Raw genomic sequence first — 19,354 nt, 5'->3', positions numbered from 1 at the left:
CATTACGTGAGTGTACGTGCGCGTTCCCCGAGAAGACCGCCCAGACGCGTTTCGCTCCAGAAACAAGATGCCTTCCGCGCATGCCCGCTGGTCGGTCTCAACTGCCGCTGTAGGAATAGTAAAATAGCCGTCTCAAGCAAACAAAGTGTGAAATCCGGATTTGACGGGGGCTTATAAACCCAAAGTGACACACAGAGAAACGCAGGAGGAATTTTATTTCTTAAAAAAATATATTCTGCTCTCTTTTTTTTTGGTCACCCAAGGACGGCAGCTACAGCAGGAGGAGGAGTTAGCGGCGTGTTTCCGCTAAGAGCAGGCCGAGACGGTAATCTATGCCGCCGCACTGAGAATTACAAAACAGCGGCAGACCAGTTGCCAGCTACTGCGCGAAATAGTTTGACTGAAATTTGTTTAATCTTCGGGGACTTTTGGTTGTTCGTATCGGTAGGCTAAACAACGAGAGAGTGAGTGGCAGCTGGACTGTCAGCGATGGAAGCTGAATTTCGGGAAATCGATGAAAACGGCAGCTGGAACGCCATTTATCAGGTAAGAGCTCTTGGCAAATTAAGGTGGAAATAATCAGACCGTAGCTGAAGCTGGTTAGGTCAATGTGTAGCTTACGTACAGTGAGGTGGTAGCTATAGTTTCTCTGGCTATATGAGTGTGTTGGTGTTTAGTTCAGTGCCTGTTCTTCCTGCTCGGAGTTATCCGATGATTGATACGTCTGCTCGAGTATAAAGGCAGCAGCTCAACGCTGACTGACGTCATACTTTTTTGGACGTACTAACTTATTTTTAATGATTTATTCTCAGTTTCGTCCACTATTTCCATTCCGCTGTTAATCGGAGGCTTAAATATAGTTATTATAAATGTTTATAATACATTACATAGGGGTATAACACCTGAAACCGAGTGAAATCACGATACAAACCTCCAAAATATCGTATCGCGGTTTTATCGCTCCCATACCATGATACACATGAGATGTAAAATGCCATAGGTAACAATTCAAATGGAAATGCATCACAATAATGGTAGAAACTTTCTTTTCTGTAAAAACTTTCTAAAGAAGCCACGTTCTAAAGAAGTTTTAGCCTTTCATAAAATAAAATTTAGTAATTTTTGTTGAATGGGGTTTGATTTACTCAAATTTAAATGCATTGTTAAGGGTTTTCAGTGGGGTTAATTTAGAAAAAATACATTACTGACAGAACAAATAACAAAAAAAACGCCAACTGAAACCTGCTTTGAGCCAGGAATCCCCCTCTCCCAATATACTATGACATAAAGGATTCATTAGTCTGTTATATGTAACATACAGCTTCTATTTTAATTCTTTAAGACCATATCCTAAAACTTTAAATTAGAAGTACCCCTTTGGAATTTTTTTGTGAACTAGCAAAAGTACTGTTCAAAACATTTACCAACACATTAAATATTTTCTGTACATTGCCTGTACATTGTCTGCCAAACATGTTGAAGGCATTCACTTCCTCATTTATGATATGAAGTGTACTGTTTTTTTTTCTTTCTTTCTGCGTATAAGAAAATTTGACCTGCTACTCGAACTTCATGTAATCACCCCAAAGGCTCGTTTTGAGCCAGGAAATGCTCTTAATGGAGCTTAATTGTTATTCATAATCCAGTCGTGATCAAACAATCAGACCTGTTGTGGACTTTGGTTTTCTCCCTCGTGTCTTGTTATTCATCCCTGCTGAAGAAAATTGAATAAACTGAAACAGTGGAACGTGAGGTTATGGACTATGATTGGTCAGTGAGTCAAATCTCAATCATCTCTCTATTATTTACAAACATTATGCAGTGGCTGAAGTTAAAACCGTGTTGTTGTTGTTTTTTCACATGGAATCTTCTTTAACTGTTACATAATTCAAATAAAATAGAAAAAAAAAATCCAGTAGGCAGGGCTTTGGATTATAAAGCCAGACCAGGTGATGGTCCCTACAAGCCCATAGCTTCCATAACGGGATGTTTGTGGGTCCAGATGGACGAAAGGCTGTAATAGCCTTCTTGGGAAACCGTTAACGCAGCCTAAGGTGATCCACAGAGAGCTGAAGCTGACAGCAAACTGTTCAGCATTGCCAAAAGCAGATAGGGTGACAGGCCCTAAGTGATCTAAAGTTGGAAACGGCTGCAGTCAACCATTAAAAATCCTTCCACAGGTTCCCCTACCTATGCCTTGAAACTTTTTCTCTCACTCTTTAGCTCTCTTGCAGTTATACTGCCTGCAGCTGAACTAAACAGCGTGTTTAAACATTTTAGGAAGAGGTGAAAGCAGAAGAGGTGGGCTTGGAACATATATATCATAAAACAATAAAAACAATGAAAATGAATGTTGTTTCTTGTTTTCATAATAGTTGGAAATGAGAATTGACATTTAAATTAAAATTTCATTAGCCACCCTAAGAAAGGGTAGTCTAAATACAAGCTTTTGACAGTGTTCGTATTGAGGCAAATATAATCCTGATTATTATTGAAATAGCTAGAGGAAATTGTAAAAGGGTCATCAGCGAATGTCATCATTATTTGTTTGTTTGTCTTAAAGAATACAGCAGTCACACTCAGAGCTTTTTAATGTGGAGTGGATGTTTCTTTTGTTTTTTTTAAACAAAACAAAACAGAAAAAAAAAACCCTGCGAAAACACCAAAACTCTGCTTTAATGCTTGTTTTCCTCCTTTTATTCTGTTACAGGAGATTCGGCAGCAGTCGAGTGAATTCCCTTGTAAGGTTGCCAAATCACCTGAAAACAAGACTCGGAATCGATACAGAGACGTTAGCCCGTGTAAGTTTGTCTTTGCTTGCCTCAGTGTGCTGGACTGCAGAGTCTGAAATACTTAAATATTCCCACAACTCTCAAGGTGTTGTAGCCACTAAAATTACATTTAGGACCTCATTATATACTCATATACTGGTTTCATTTATCTAGGGCAGATATTTGAAAATGTTTTCATGTAATTAACTAGGGTTTTCAGTGATTTTAAGCATCACGGTTATGCCAGGTATTTATACCAAACCTGCTGTAAAAGGGATACATTACCTAAAACTTCACCTGCCTCTTAAAGCTAGCACCATGCAGACAGAGGTTGGTCACAGGGATACAGTATTTGGGTAACTGCAGTAGAAACGTTGTCTAAATGCCCCCTGAAAGTAGCAGATTTGTTTGTGTCCTGCCTGCCAGCTCTGGTTGCTCAGTTATCAAACCACATGTGCTTCAGGATATCTCTGAATCTTGCTCTGCCTCTGTGAACTGTGGTTCATTGCAAAACATTAAAGTGAGTAAGTAGAAGTGGAAAATTACAATAAAATCAAACACTGTTATGTTTTAAAAAACAACATGCTCACATTTTCACACAGCTTTCTACTATCTTTGCCACACCAAAGGGGTTATTCGTGTAAGAAACTATGAAAAGTTGTGGACTGGCAAATGTCATGTCATGGTAGGAACCTTTTTCTGATTCAAAATATCACAAAGGCACATATAAATATACAGCTGGGGTGATAATGCAACCTCATTTGAATACTTGAAGGTTAAGTGAATGCCACTGTGGGTCTCTTTGCTTGGTACTCTACCCGCAGTGTTGAAGGGTCTATAATCTCCTATTTATGTTTAAACATCTGTGGTGAAGTCACAGCATTATGCAGCATTATATAAATACCTAAGCTGGCTGGAGTTTCAGTAGGTACAAGAACTGTAATATCAGTTTGAAGTTAAGTGAAGGTAGTGTTGCGCAATAGAAACAGCCTTGCATCACTCTGACTGGCGTAGTGTTTCCAGCTAATTTATTACTGAGTGTCTCAAAAACAGCTACACAGGGTAAGATCAGGGAAAGGGGAAATTAAGTTGTTTTTTTTTCCCAGCAATGCTTTTAGTATCATTTATTTTTTAAGCGTTGAAATAAATGGTGAAATAAAAAGCAAACACAGAAACAAAAAAGAGAGGAAATAGAGGAAATGCTTATCTTATTAATATTAGAGCAGGGCGATATGGCCAAAAATATTTATCACGATATATATTTGAAAATTTGCGATAACGATATAACCGACGATATAATTGATGCGAGACAAAATACAACTCCACAACATTACTAGTGCAAAAAGACAACCTTCCATTTATTTTCACATAAACAAGAAGCTGGTTTTTATGTACATTAAAGCTTTATAAAAATTTAACAGTGCAAATGCAAATTCCTTGCTGAAAGTTTAACCAAAAGGCATTTCCAGTAGAAATGGGCTGACATATCCTGAGCATAACCATGTATAATATCCACTGAAGTTAAAAAGAGGTGCTTTGCAACATTAAACTGCAGTGTGCAGTATGCATTTTTCGGACCATAAGGTGCACGGGATTATAAGGCACATTAAGCGAAACAAAGCAGTCAGATAAATCAAACTTTATTAAACTCATTCTTCTTGCTTCCTCCACTTCTGTACCATTGATTCATTAATGTTGAATTCTCTGGCAGCTGCTCTATTCCCATGTTGTTGCAGTATATTAATGACTAACCTCGCATTGTGGATGGATTATCTCAGTTGTTCTCCTGACTGAAGTTTGGTCCGTTTACAGCATCCTGCCATGCGATTGCATTTGTCTCTAACCATGAAGAACCTTCACGTTAACTTTTATAAGTGGAAAAGTGTTAGTGTTCGTCCTCCAGCTTCACTGTTTATGTTATGCTAACATAGCTGTGTCGCTAGCGATCACGTAGCACATCATTATATACCAGCTAGCCCAACTTCAGTAACCCTACAAACATCACTGCTGTTTAGTTTCCTGTCTTCATTTATGTTGGAAGTGATAGCAGAGCTGTACGTTTGATTTTTTTCAGAAATCTCTCAGTCAGAACATGCAATATCATGCTTAGGTAACTAGCGAAACTAGCGAGCTAACTTCCGCTAGCTTCCTGCTAACTTCTAACTCCGTTAAATGTAATAACTTTTGTTTTCATGGATGCCTGGAAGTTAAACTTTATAGTTACACCTGGTAAAGCAGCAATGCTGATCGTTTTATTAAAGATGAAAGAATTTAGACAGTTTTTAACTCTAAGTGATGCTGCAGTGTTGTTTGACCTGAAGTATACGGAGTTTAGGACCCAGATTACTCCCAGATTTAAGAGCATCTTAGTCCGACAAATATGACAATAACAACGGCCGCTTGCATGTTCTGCAAAAAAATGTGCTTTGTTGTGTATCTGACGGACAAACACCAAACCAGTTCCACATCACGGAAGTTGCACCATTTTTACAAACCAATTCTGGTTCATCTGTTTCACTCAACAATTGGCCATGTGCGTATGAAAACAAAGGCACCGCGCATGCGCGTTTTACTCCCATTCTATCGCGATATTTCATTTTCCTATTGTTGCCTAACATTATACCGGTATTACCGTGAACGGTATAATATGGCCCAGCCCTAATTAATATATGGTTATCCATAATCACACAGCTCCTATTTGTTTGTATTTTACATAAAAAGTGAGTGTATATACTGATGCACAATTCATTCATAAATATTAACAGAAATTTTTTTTTTTTTCTGAATTGAGGATATAGCTTAAAAATCTTAAAGGAGCCACTGTTTTTTGTGAGCTTGATTTCATTAGCAGTGTTGCCCTCATTGGGACTTACTGGTGTCTTTGACCAAAATTTTGGTACTGTTACAAGCTGTGTGCTGGATATTGTGCTGTTACTTCAGGATATAAATCTGTGTATCTAAAATATATTCTTACTGGCAGTTTGGTGACCATACACAATGTTAAAGGTGCATGTGGATAAAAGCTGAATTTTGAAGCTTTAAAGTTAGAGTTTTGCCACCATCATAATCCTATGATGATTTTTGGGGAGCCAGAGTTGACCTTATATGGATGAAAGGGTGAAGGGCTGAGGTTACAGGTACAGTTTTTTTTTTTTTTTTTTTTTTAGCAGAATCAATGAACTGTTAATTAATACAGTAGCAGTAAACACTCACCAAAAAGGAGCACAAACTTTGTGACTAGTTTGTATCACACATTAGTTATTAGTCAAATGATCTCCATTTAAAAAAGCTCAGTGACTGCAGTTAGTGGAGGCGTACATCAGCTACATGTAAATACACTTGTCAATCAATGCAATGACTAAGCTAACTCAATAACTCACTTATCTAAGTGAATGAGTTTCCTCTTTTTTTTTTTTTCTACACCAAGTTGTAAATATATATTTTAATGCTGTAAATTTGGGTGTTTTAACAGGGGAGTCTTGTGGGAATTATTTGCTTTTAGAGTCAACCTCAGGTGGTCTCTAGAGGATCTGCAGTTTTTGCCACTTCTTTGTTTTCAGCTCTGGAAGTTTCCCTCTTGCTGCTGACTCAAAGAACACAAAGATACCAATTTTTTTCCAATATGTATTTTTTTGATCATCAATGTCTTTGTTTGTTTGTTTTGTTTTCTTGCTTGTTTGTTTTCATTTTCTATAACAGTTTGGCATTTAAAATGGGTCTAGTGCACTTCCTCTCGTGATTATCTTCTCACAGGTCACGCTGACCTCTTCTCAAAATCTTTTTACTGCTGGAGACTTTGCAACAACTGAAAGCCTCATGTCAGCTTCAGCAGATAGTCAGGTTGCGATGAACTTTCTACAAACATCCTGAACTAACAGCTGAACACCAGAGTTTCCTCTTTTTCACACTCAATAAGCCATGCAAAATTTTTTTTCTCAGACCAAGTTGCAAATAGTTACCGTAAATACCAACAAGGGTTTTCTTATTCCCCTTTACCAGATATGAAAATGAGGAACCTGAAAGTTTTTTATACTGCTAACCTTTTACCTAAAAGGTTATTTCACTGGAAATCGTAAATAGCTAATCTCACAATAGTAAACATCTTTAGTTTGTATGAAGATGCTTGTTAAGTGTTCCCTACAGCTGTTTTGGTTTGAGAACTGCATTTTTAGTCCCTGGTGGGTTGTGGCATTTAAAAAAAAAAAAAAAAAAAAAAAAAAAAAAAGTTCATATGCATATTTTCATATTTCTTTTTTGTTTTTTCTCTTCTCAGTTGATCACAGCAGAATACGTCTGCAGTTAGGTACAAATGACTACATTAATGCCAGCCTAATAACAGTAGAAGAGGCACGGAGGAACTATATCCTTACTCAGGTAAGTGTAGAAAAGATTCAGCACTGAAAATTCATTATTTCCTCTAATTCAGAGAGACAATGACAGAAAAATCCAAACTTTTAAGTCAGTATTTTCTGATTGTATAAGATAATATAGTTTCCTGGTTGGCCTAATGACCATAATATCTTGTATTTTATAGTTACGCCTTATTTTAGGTCCTTGTCTGCAGCATTTTTAAAATGAATATGAGTTATTAGTTTGTTAGGCACACAGAGCTAAAGACGAGGCCACTCTAATGCAATAACTCAGCATGAAGTCCTCCCTTTATGAAGGTCATAATTCTTAGTTTCTGCTGACACCGTTTTCTTGAGGTTTTTATTTGGCTTTTATGATAAATTTAGAATCCTTTTGTTTGTTGTGCTTTTAAACGATGAAGGGGTTTCTTTTCATTCCACCCTCATTCTAACCTCAGTCGAGGTTTATCATGTTTTATCACTTTTAAGTCATCCTCAGCATCAATGAGTTGACCTTCTGGTTAGAGTGACACTGGGAAAACACTTTGACATTAGGGCTCGTTATACTTGCTGAGATGAAGTCACAATTGCAGGCACAAGTGCTGCTTTGGTCTTCATTCAACTTGTCCTGTGCCTCAGGTTTTTGTTTTTTATCCTGCTGCTGTTGGGTTCAGCCAAGTGGACATGAATATACCATTGTGTTGTTCTGCTGTTTATGTGGCTCCAAGTCAAAGAGGCAGCAATGTCAGCAGACGCTCTTCTGGGCAAAAACTGAGGTATTGCCAACCAAGGGATACAATCTTTAAAAGGTGTCCTGGGTTTGCTGGGGCTTCTTCACCCTGGAGGACCTTCCTGAAACAACTCACCTATGAGGTGCCAGGAGAACTCCTGGTCAGTTGCCTGAGGAGCACTGGCTCTACCCTGAGCCCCTCCTGCATAGCCACTCTCTTTATACTGTCTCTGAGGCTGAGCCCAGACATCCTTTAGAGCTTTGACTTTCTGCCTTTTTGATCTACTACCCACAGGTCGTAACCATAGAGAGAGAAACAAAGCTCATTGAAGATTGATTTAAAAAAAAAAAACCCCACATAAAGTTAAATCAGTTGCCAAAAGCATTTAAAATGTCTTTATTCCTTCTCGCACTGAGAAAGCAAAACTTTTAAAGCACTTTGTGAAGCAAATATTGTCAGTTATTTACTAACAATACCAATATATTAAGCTGGTAAATGCTCCACATTTCATAGTGCACACATTGGAAATGGGCAAATGTAAAGACCCAAAGTGTCCAAGTCAAAGCACAGGGCAAAGCTTGGGGATGATCCCTGCTGGTACTAATGCCGGACAGACAATGAACTGGTGACAAGGCAGAAGGAACTGAGCAGGAACTGGGACTGAACTGATCTGCAGCTGGCATCTTTGAGCTGATAATGGAGGGTAGCTTCGGTGGCTTTGGGTCAAAGCTGATTTGGCAACATTCAAAGAAGTGTATTAGACAGGAGTGATCATGTTTCCTCTCCCAGCCATGCAATTACAACAAAACTGTATTACAAGACAGTTTGTTTGCAATACACAGAGCTTATACAATGTTATGTATTTACAAACAGCACTCAAAATTGCGTCTATATTTCCAGGCTATTTTTAGGAGTTTATAATGTAGATTAGATCAGTTTTTGATCCAAAGAAGTTACGCAAAGGATAAACATACTGCAGTCTCCCTCTGTAGGAAATTTCAGGGCAAGAGTGTTTATGCTGAAGACCAAATGTCTTAAAAATAAATGAATAAATAATAATAATCAGATGCCTTGGAAAGCTCTTTAAATAGATACTGTTTTATTGTGTTCTGTTACACTAAAAATATTATTTCCTGCCTTTTATATAACAAATGTGCTGTACTTCCTTTTTAGGGACCCCTACCAAGTACATGTGGCCATTTCTGGGAAATGGTGTGGGAGCAGAGGACCCGTGGTGTAGTGATGCTGAACCGGGTCATAGAGAAAGGCTCTGTAAGCAGCTGTTTGAGTCCTCACAATGTTTTAGTATCGTCATACCTTGTTTACCTTTGAACCTCACTGCTGTCCGTTACCCAGCGTGTAATGTGTACCTTCATGTCATTTTAGATTAAGTGTGCCCAGTACTGGCCAGAGAGAGAGGAGAGAGATGCCATCTTCGAAGACACCAATTTCAAGCTCACCCTTGTCTCTGAAGACATCAAATCTTATTACACCGTCCGTCAGCTGGAGTTGGAAAATCTGTGTGTAAGTTGTCTTCCTGCTGAGTTTGGTTGTAAAACTGTAGGGTTGGGTAAAAATACACCGGTGTAAAGAAAAGGGATGAAGTGAAAATGAGAAAACTTTAAAAAAGTGAAAACTTTGTAAACATAGATTTTAATTTAAAGGAACAATTTTCATACTCAAGATCATTAGTGGAAAAAAAAAGAAAGAAGAAGAAGTCAAGCCTGACGGTGAAGTGGAAATGAAGAATCAGGCCAGAGTTAACAAAAAAACGGCAAATTCACAGGGCTTGTCTTTATATACCCCCTGTAGTGGAGTTGATCACTAGATTTACTGTACTAGTTTTTTTTTGTTGTTGTTTTTAGGCAATTGTAGGCGCTATAAATATTTGAAACTGTGAGAAATGGTCTACTTTCTAATGAGCTGCTTTTGCTTTTGCTTCTAGTCCTCTGTTGTTGTTGTTGTTTTTCTCTGTGAGGGTCTTTTACTGTGTAGCCTCTGTTTTTATTTTTCCTCCACTGGTTACTGTTCTGTGTAAGACTCAAGAACTGACAGCAACAAATGACATACACTTCCTTTTTGGCTCTCCAGCGAGTCTCTATTTCACACTTGGTGAAACAGCACTTCATCTTTGATGCTGGCTTAATTGTCACATCTACTAACGTGTGGTGCCAACATGCTAATGATTAAAAGGAGTGTCTGTTTATTCACAGATTAAAAAACAAAACAAAACATGAACGTCATGCTTGTGATAATTTATAAAAGAGGAATTTGCACCACATGGTATTCTACCCTACATCCAGGTTTAGTTTGGAATCAGCACTTTGTTTTGAGTTTTTCATTTCTCCTACATGTTTTCTCTCCAATCTTTCTCTGCAGACTCAAGAGACTCGTGAGATTCTGCATTTTCACTACACGACCTGGCCCGACTTTGGGGTGCCGGAGTCTCCTGCATCTTTCCTCAACTTCCTGTTCAAGGTGCGAGAGTCGGGCTGTCTGAATTCAGACCAGGGACCAGTGGTGGTGCACTGCAGTGCTGGAATTGGGCGCTCTGGGACCTTTTGCCTCGTGGACACCTGCCTCTTGTTGGTGTGTACAAACTCTGTTCTTAGGAAGTTATGATAATAACAAATTTAATCTCCTAGGAGACTGACATTTGCACAGGAAATTAACGCAACCTTTTCTTGAGAAGCTGTAGTGCTAGAACAACACTTGATTTTCAGATGAAATGTGCTAAGATAATGGGAATCCATTAGAACAAATTAGTTGTCTAAGCTGTCTTGTTGGAACACCTGGTTAGAAATTGGACATATGGTTAGGTTGTGTTAAAAAAAAACTATTTAAAGTTGTTAGTTTGCCCAATTACTTTTTTAGATTCTAAAAATGGGAAACTGTATCAAAATGTCTAATTCCTAAAAAGTCAATTTAATAAGAGTATTGCATTAATGTTGAATTAAAGCTGAAAGTTTGAACTTCAGTAATATATTGACTGAAATCCACTGTTGTGCAGAAAAAAAAAGTGTCATTGTCCAAATTCGTGCAGACCTCACTTTTAGAACCACATCAGCAGCCCAGTTTAATTTTTTTTTTAATCATTTAAGAAGTTTTATAAAGGTTAGAAGCTTTTTATTCCAGGGAGATGCTGAAAAAACCATCCACGCGTTTATTTCTACCTGGCTGGTTGTACTGAAACTCTGCTCAGAGGAATCTTTGAAAAGAAAGGAAAAAAAAAAATCAGTTACTGAATGCAGCTGTATTTAAAAAAACAAAAATAAATAAATAAAATATAGAACACCTGCACTGAGGTCGTTACATTGGCTTTTAGTTGGTTGAAGAGGTGATTTCTTTTTCTTTTTTTCTTCTTTTTTTTTTTCAAAGGCCACCCTCAGGTTAAGTATTTCAAGCTGCTAGAACAGCCTGCTGAATCTTATTAGGTGTGCTCCAGTATTAGTATTTATAAACATATTTTCAAAATTCCTGTGTTTACCTGCCTTTCAGTCTAGGTCCTGATCTTGAAATTAGGAGCATTTTGCTTCTATTTATAGTTTTTCTATTGTTTTCAAGTGATTAGTCTTTTAATTTTACAGTTTTTTGTTATTTTAAAGAAGTGTATTTTGTTGGTGATAGCTGCTCTTATTTATTCGTGTGCCTAAATCTATTGGCTTAAGTTGTCTTTACAGTTTAGTGGCTGAAACCTCTGGTAGCTCACTCATTGTTCTCAAGTACAAGCACATACAGTTTTGTTTATTTATTTATTTTCTTGCTAGTGTGACAGAAGTCAGTACGCTCTTGCACACCTTACAGAGGACGTCAGAAACGTCTGTATTGAATGTTTTTGCTGCTGTGTGTAGATGTCCCTACGTAAAGACCCGTCTTCAGTTCGTATTCGCGATGTGCTGCTGGAGATGCGACGCTATCGAACGGGCTTGATTCAGACTGCAGATCAGCTTCGGTTCTCCTACCTGGCTATAATTGAAGGTGCCAAGTACATCAAGGGAGATACTTCCGTGCAGGCAAGTCCCTCCTCTCGTTTCTGCTCTGTCCTCTTAATGCACAAATTTTACTTGGTTTGTCTGTTTTTCATTAAATGCTATACCAATATCCACCTTTTATATTTTTATGTTTGGAGGGCTATGAGAGTAACTTTACCTGCTTCAGAATTTAAGTTATTGTTTTATTGTTGTTGTTGTTTTTTAATGTTATACTGGACCTTAGTCCAAAGCTTCAGTTTATCTGCTCTCTGAAACAAACTGTTTTAGTTTCTTGCTCCCCTTAATCCATCTTTCATTTGATTAGCTGTCACTGGTAAAGCGTATCGCGGTGGAGCTATCCAGTCTTTAAGTCTGACGTCATTAGCCGTGCCAGAGCCCAAACTCTGCTGCAGGTCCCTAAGTCCAGCGATCACTGCGGCATCACTGAGAGTTAAAAACTGTCTAAATCCGTTCATCTTTATTAAAATGATCAGCGTTGTTGCTCTACCAGGTGTAACGATTAAGTTTAACTTCCAGGCATCCATGAAAACTGAATTTATGAAATTTAATGGAGTTCTAAGTTATCAGGAAGTTGCTCGCTAGTTTGCATCTAAATATAATATACCATGTTCTGACTGAGAGATTTATGAAACAATTGAAGACAGGAAAGTAAACAGCAGTGACGTTTGTAGGGTTACTGAAGTTTGGCTTGATGGTTTGATGTGCTATGTGATCACTAGCGACACAGCTATGTTAGCATAATATAAACAGTGAAGCTGGAGGATGAACGCTAACTTTTTTCCACTCAAAAGTTAACGTGAGGGTTCCCGAAGGTCCGGGACAAATGCAATCACATGGCAGGATGCTGTAAACGGACTGAACTTCAGTCGGGAGAACAACTGAGATAATCCATCACACAATACGATCACTGACTGTTTTTAGGGGCTTGTTGAGATTAAATAAAACAAGATACAAAGCATTAGAATATGTAAAAAACACAAAAGCCTTATTAAACGCACAGTAGTTTGGGGCTGGAAGCAGGATTCATCACGTCATCACTTAAAGACCGGATTCCCACTGAGATGACCATACAAGTATATCCCCTCATTGTACCAGTGTGTACGCTCACTGACAACATCTTTAGGTACATCTGTTCACCCACTTCTTAACAAAAATATCTAATCAGCCGATCAAATGGCAGCAATTTGATGCATTTAGGCATGTAGACATGGCCGAGGCGACCTGCTGAGGTTTAAGCTGAGAATCAGAATGTGCAGAAAGGTGGTTTTAAATTACTTTGAATGTTGTTCGTCTAAATATTTCAGAAACTTTTGATCCACTGGGATTTTTCCACACAATCATCTGTGGTTGCTGTCATCTCCGTATGGAGAAATAATTCCAGAAAGTTGTCAAATCTATACCATGAAGAATCAAGGCATTTCTGAAGGCACAAGAGGTCCTTCCTAGCAAGGTGTTTCTAACAAAGTGGATAGAGTGAGAAAATGGATTATAGGTCATCTTTAACATCATAAAGCAAATGTCTTGATGCATGCTCAATCATCCAGGTAAGTAAATCCCAAAAGGTTGATTCTGTCAATCGCTACAACACAGAGCAAACACCATCCCCACAGACAGAGCGGCCAGAGAAGCAGAAGAACATCACTTCAGGAAGGCTCTGAGTAAATGTGGTTATCCCAGCTGGACATTTGTCAAAGGTGCAAAGGCGCCTAAAGAAAGCTCCAGCTGATCCAGGAGAGAAGGACAACTGCTGCCTAAGCAAAAACCCTTAGTGATCCCTTATGTGTCAGGAGTATCGGAACAGTTGAGACGCATTTTTTTCTAAACACTGCGTCTCCATGGCTTCAACTCCAAAACACACTGCGCCAAAAATTGGCCCAGCCCAAGGATCGGGTCCCCCGACACAAACGGAGTAATGTAGTGTACACTGTTAAGTGCCAGGAGGATTGCCATGATTTATACATAGGGGAATCCAACTAACCTCTGGCAAAGTGGATGGCACAACACAGAAGAGCTACCTCGTCAGGCCAGGACTCTGCAGTCTATTTCCACCTACAGGCCAGTGGACACTCTTTCAATGATCAGGATGTACACATCCTGGTCTGGGAGGAGCGCGGAGTCAAGGAGGCCATTTAAATAAGACGTCCAGATGAACAGAATCAACCCTTTGACATAAAGCACATAAACATCCTAAGAGTGAATGTTAGAAATCACTACTTGGTCGTGTGTGTGTGTGGGTGGTTCATTTGACTTGGAGTTCAAAGCCTGTGTCTGTTTTTTATAAACGGGTTTTGTTTTGTCAGTTATGAGAAACCATAAAAATAAATGCACTGAGTTTAATGTTCTCATTTAACTGGTAATAAGAAACATAATAATAATAATTAAGAAGCATACTGTGATTAGACTGATATAATATAATAAATATAAAGGAACATGCACAATATAATGAAGGTAAACTGGAGTCTCTGTTGATGAAAGGTCCCCTCTAAAAAAATAAACAAAACCAAAACATGCTGCAATATCTATCGATTTGAAATCTATTATTTTAGCTATTTTTATTTTTTTCCCCTCTTCAAGGAGTCATGGAGAGCGCAGTCCAACGAGGAAGATGATCCTCCCGAGTTCACCCCTCCTCCTCCTCTTCCTCCTCCCAGAGACCCTCAGAATGGCAAAGCAGAGCCGTCCTTTTTCCCTGAAGAGATCATCCGAGCAACAGAGACCTACAGTCTGGGGTAATCATCCAGATCACGTTTTGTTTGAGTTTATCTAATATTGTTAGGAAAACAGGATCGTGTGTCAGTGTTGATTCTAAAGCTCATAGCTCCGTGGAGCAGAAAGGCCAGGAAACATAATTAAATAGAGTGCAGTTTGAAATATGAGGTGTTGAATTCCTAAAATTAAATACACGGCTTTTAAGTATTTAACAGACACTACAGAAAGCTCTCTGTTGATTCGTGATCGACTTGCTCCATCCGAGGGAAGCATTTCACCAGTGGGTGTGTTAAGATGCCACAGGTGTGTGCTGATGCTTACAGGGCCTACAGCCTACGTACAACCTTGCAGATTGTTGTCTAGCTGTAGCTGTTTACTCTCAGCAGGGGGCAGTGTCACAAACAACTGCTCTGTGGACTACTCTCTAACAAAGGGTTTTAAAACCAATGAAAATTGTCCAGTGCAGCCTCCGTTTGTGCTTTTCATGCCACCCTTTTATCACTTGTTTTATTTGGCCCTTCTCGCTCTATGATGTTAACTCTTCCTGTTCAGGCCTACTTATCAATCAATAAGCATGCGACCTATGCACACCATCATCCCTGTACACCTACTTTTTTTTTTTTTTTTTTTGGTTGTTGTTGTTTTTACACAAGCACATCTGTGTAGGTTGCATACCCAAAATCCTTCACACTGCATTTCCAACTGTGCAAAAACTCTGTATCATGAATCAAGATTAGTCTTGATACTTGATATCTTGGTTAAATAAATTTTACCCAGGCTCAGTGCACCATCTTGTGGCACATGTGGTATTACAGAAAGGTACAGCGTGGCCCTTTTTCACGTAGAGTTAAAAATGATATCTTTTCAATACAATACTTTGTGAATACAAGGTCACAGTGATTATTTCTTCACATTCTGTTGTGAATTTGTAATTTTGAAAAGGTTTCGTAAACATTTTAAATACATAAATTTAGAATAAGTACCACTAATCAAAAGGATGTTTTGCTCACAGTGATTCTTTGTACATATGCTGACCTCATTACTCGAAATTTCATTCATATTTGAAAAGAATGAAATCCTTATGCCCCACGTAACTGATTGGACTTTATGAGGTCAAAAAAAGGTAAAGTTAGTACGTTGTTGTGTTTTTGTTTGTTTGTTGTTTTTGTGTTTGTTCTTTTCTCTCAAAAACTAATCTTCCAATTTCAGCTAGCAAGGAAGTCCATGTTTCTGTGGAAAAAAAAAAAGAAGTAAAAAAAAAAAAAAAAAAAAGAATTATTTTCTCATCTGAACCTTCGTTGTTTCTCATTCAGCTCCTCAGAAAAAGTTCGAAAAAGGATGCCAGCTGCTGACTCCCAGCCTGCTGCTGACCTCCAGCACGCTCGTGACGGTGTTGCTCAGTCCGACGGCCATTTGGAGATCCACGATGATACCTCCTTTCCGAACAAATCTGAGCAGCAGCCAAAGGAAAACTCTCCCATGCCGGGGACTTGGTCCCCACTACTAACCAAAGTGTGCCTGTGCACAGCGCTGGCTCTCAGTGCTTTCGCCTGCTATCGAGCCTATTTCCACTGATGCCCTTCTTCCCCGTCTCTCCACTGACGTTGCAAAGTGGACAAGGCTGACCAATCAGCCCGCTTTGACTCTGCTAGGGGGTGGATTGTTTGGTCTTCAGCAGATTCACTTCCACTGGTTTTAATTTTATAAATGCCGTGCGAGTGGTTGGCTGGCTGCCGACCTTATGACCGACCCAAACTTTCTTTCTGTGTGTCATCTTGGATGCTCAGGGCCTCAGTTTTTCAGGTGTCACATCCCAAATAATGTGTGCTGGCTTAAACGCAGACTCAGAGGGCTCTGCTGGTCTGTGAATCAGGATGAATGACCTATCAGCCCATTTTTTGTCATGAGTCTCTTCTCTTATTTACCAAACGACACGTGAATGTGTTCTTCCATGTTATTAGTAAATCATGAGCCCGTTAGGATTTTGCTTTCTTTTCTTTCTTCTTTTGGTTAAACAAACAGATCAGAAATCATAGAACCAGATTTATGACCAGCCTGTCTGAAAATATGCCAGTGTGGGAGAAACCTTATTTGTTTTGTTTGTTTGTTCCTTTGCTGTTGGTCAACATGGATCCCAAGAGTAAAATGAAATCCAGAGCATGTTGGGGTGGGCCTTGAATTGTTATGTGACTCCACTAATAGCCTGCAGGTTGAGTACATACAATATATGTGTTTGTGTGTATATGTACATTTGTGTGAGTGGTAGTTTTTAAATTCTACCCGGTGAAAAATATTAATATAACATTTACAGGACATCAAATGTGAGATGTAGACCGGGTTCTCTCCTGGTATGTGACTCTTTTTTTTTTTCTCTCTCTCCGTGGTAGCCCAAAAGTGACACAGGAGGAGGGGAAAAAACAACAACAACAAAAAAACAAGGTAGAGTGACGTGTCTCACTCTGTATTTGTAACGTCTGAGTGATTTCAACAGCTTGAGAACTTTTAGAAGGTTATAAACATTGGGCTTTAGTTCTAGTATCGCTCACAGTGGATAAAATGCGTAACATAACCGAAACAGAGTTGATTCACATTGTAAAATAAGTGAATGTGTGTTCAGTTGGTGGAGTGCCAGCTTAAAGACCGGAGATGCAAAGTAGCCAACGTCCATCTCTTTTCTCCAGCAATACAAATACTCAGCAATGTGTCGCCCTTTACTAACTCTCGAGTTTGAACGGGGAACCAGGGACTTTGAACAAACCAAAAATCAAACACCAGCACAGGGATGAAAATAATACACTGTAGTGATGATCCATTGTATCTTGTCGTGGCCCTGAGCTGGCGATATTGTTTTGTATGATTATTATTTCTTTTAGCATGCTGCATTTGTGAATCAAAAGGTTTATCCTAAGAAGAGATTAGTTAAGCTGCTAGCGTTCGTTTACCTTTGGGACTCGATAGCTGTACCTTTCTTTAGAATGTATAATTCTGTATTAGATACAGCATACAACAGAAGTGAGTATACCCCTGCGAACTTTTTTTAATGTTAAATTTGTTATTATTACTTTACTATTAGTTTGAATGCCGTTAGAGTTGTTACGTTACAAAACAAAAGACGCTTCATAGTAGAAACTCTGTGCAAAAGAAGTAAGCACACCTTTGACACATACCCGACACAGTCGCATCCGAATGCTTGGTTTTTGGGCTCTGGTGCGTATGTGGGGGAAAGGACATTAGCTGTGTTGTGATTTCTGCTACATTTCTGTGTGAAATGATCACTTGGAGAGAAATCAACAGGTGGTCTGTTCTCTTGTGTCGCTGCTCGTGAAGTGAAAGTTGGGCCGAGTCTAGAAAGGGTAAGGTGACCGTGACGAGCAAGGAAGATTCCAGTGGATGTTTATCCGATTGAACATTAAACGACCTTTAACCTGACAGTTCTCTATTTGCTGCTCAGTCACATTTTAATTGGTTACCGTTGCACTGAGTTTTTCATTTGCGGTGCTTTAACTATAGCTGGTTTTGTCTCTTTCACATGAGCTGACATTTAGGTGATATTAAAGAGTGGTGTACTCATTTCTTTTTATACTGTACATATATTTTAAATCAGGTTTCAGTGTGCTGAGTTGGGTTTTTTTTTCTGCTTTAGCGAGGGATTAAATCTCAGCACCTGTGCAGCCGTTGCACCAGGTTTTCCCGTTTTTTCTATTCTTATGCTGAGCTCAAAAACATGTATTTTTTTATTTACATTTGTTATTTTCCTTTTTAAATAAAAGAGAAAAAAAAGCACAGTTGCTGTTGATTTGTCCTGATTCACACCTAATCTTGTTTTCAGTCCTGAAATGTCTCATTGTATTTATATTTTGGACAAATAATCGCTGTGAGCTGAGAACTATGAGTCCTCTGAGGTTTCCTGCTTGTTGGATTGCTGTTGGGGATGGGGATGATTTCAGAATCACTGGAAAAAATGAAAATATGCACTCACTGACCACTTCACTAGCTGTACCTGTTCAACTGCTCGTTAACAGCAACTCAACGGGTTTAGGCAAATGGGTATGGCCAAGGCCACTTGCTGAAATTCAGACTGAGCATGAAAGTGGAGAAGAGAGCTGATTTAAGTGACTGGTGCCATACGCTGCTCAGAGTATTTCAGAACCTGCGGCTCTGCTGGGATTTCCCCCACATAACCATCTTTTGGGTTTACAGAGAATGCTCTGAAAATGAGAAACTGCCCAGTGTGTGTCAGCTCTGAGTGAAAATGAAGATAAAACTTTGCATGGATTCATTAGATAAATTACAGCTATTGCACAATTTAAAAGAAAAAAAAAAAGATTTTGGCGGGGTTAGTTGGGAGGGACTCGCTAATTTTTCATACGATGACCCTATTTATAAGGTTCTGCATAACAGAGGAGACTAAGAAAAATTTCATAGCTTTATTAACTCTCAAAGAGCCCGTCATGTTTTTCAGACGTAATTTAATCCTCCAGAAAAGAAAAGATTTTACTGACTTAAAGTGGGGGTATTTTTGTAGTAATATTGTACTTCTTTTACTGGTTCTGTTTGTTTCTTATACGGTTCAATTTATCTATGACAGAAATTCAAAAATATTCAGATAATAAAGTAACAAACTGTGCAGTTTTACTGTAAAAATAAAACCATTACATTTTTGCTCCTCAGTAGTTGTTATGCAAACTTTATGCGAACTTATTTTGAGCAGCCACGTATCCTGCAGTCATAAAATTTAGTGGAAGGAAGAATCAGATAACAGACAATGCATAAAATGGGGCAGTTTTGCTTTTCCAGTTATG

General features: G+C 38.7%; 1 protein-coding gene across 2 annotated transcripts; it reads left to right on the top strand.

Annotated features, from left to right (window-relative positions):
• The first annotated feature begins 73 nt into the window (after window positions 1-73).
• ptpn1 (protein tyrosine phosphatase non-receptor type 1) lies at window positions 74-17,950 on the top strand. 2 transcript variants are annotated; one of them, XM_085394768.1, is made up of 10 exons: window positions 74-325; window positions 449-546; window positions 2,711-2,801; window positions 7,045-7,145; window positions 9,025-9,123; window positions 9,238-9,375; window positions 10,231-10,440; window positions 11,703-11,864; window positions 14,418-14,572; window positions 15,866-17,950. In XM_085394768.1, exons 2-10 carry the CDS (start codon window positions 490-492, stop codon window positions 16,125-16,127), a joined length of 1,275 nt encoding a protein of 424 aa, XP_085250894.1. In that variant the 5' UTR covers window positions 74-325; window positions 449-489; the 3' UTR covers window positions 16,128-17,950. The 2 variants fall into 2 exon arrangements, with proteins under 2 accessions (XP_085250894.1, XP_085250893.1); XM_085394767.1 differs by having other exon boundaries at window positions 74-546.
• Window positions 17,951-19,354: the final 1,404 nt, after the last annotated feature.

This window comes from Rhamphochromis longiceps, linkage group LG20 (assembly GCF_057381845.1).
Source record: "Rhamphochromis longiceps isolate RC_006_pf linkage group LG20, R_longiceps_female_GT1.1, whole genome shotgun sequence".
NCBI classification, from domain to species: Eukaryota; Metazoa; Chordata; class Actinopteri; order Cichliformes; family Cichlidae; genus Rhamphochromis; species Rhamphochromis longiceps.
This window is presented reverse-complemented; position numbering and strand designations above follow the sequence as displayed.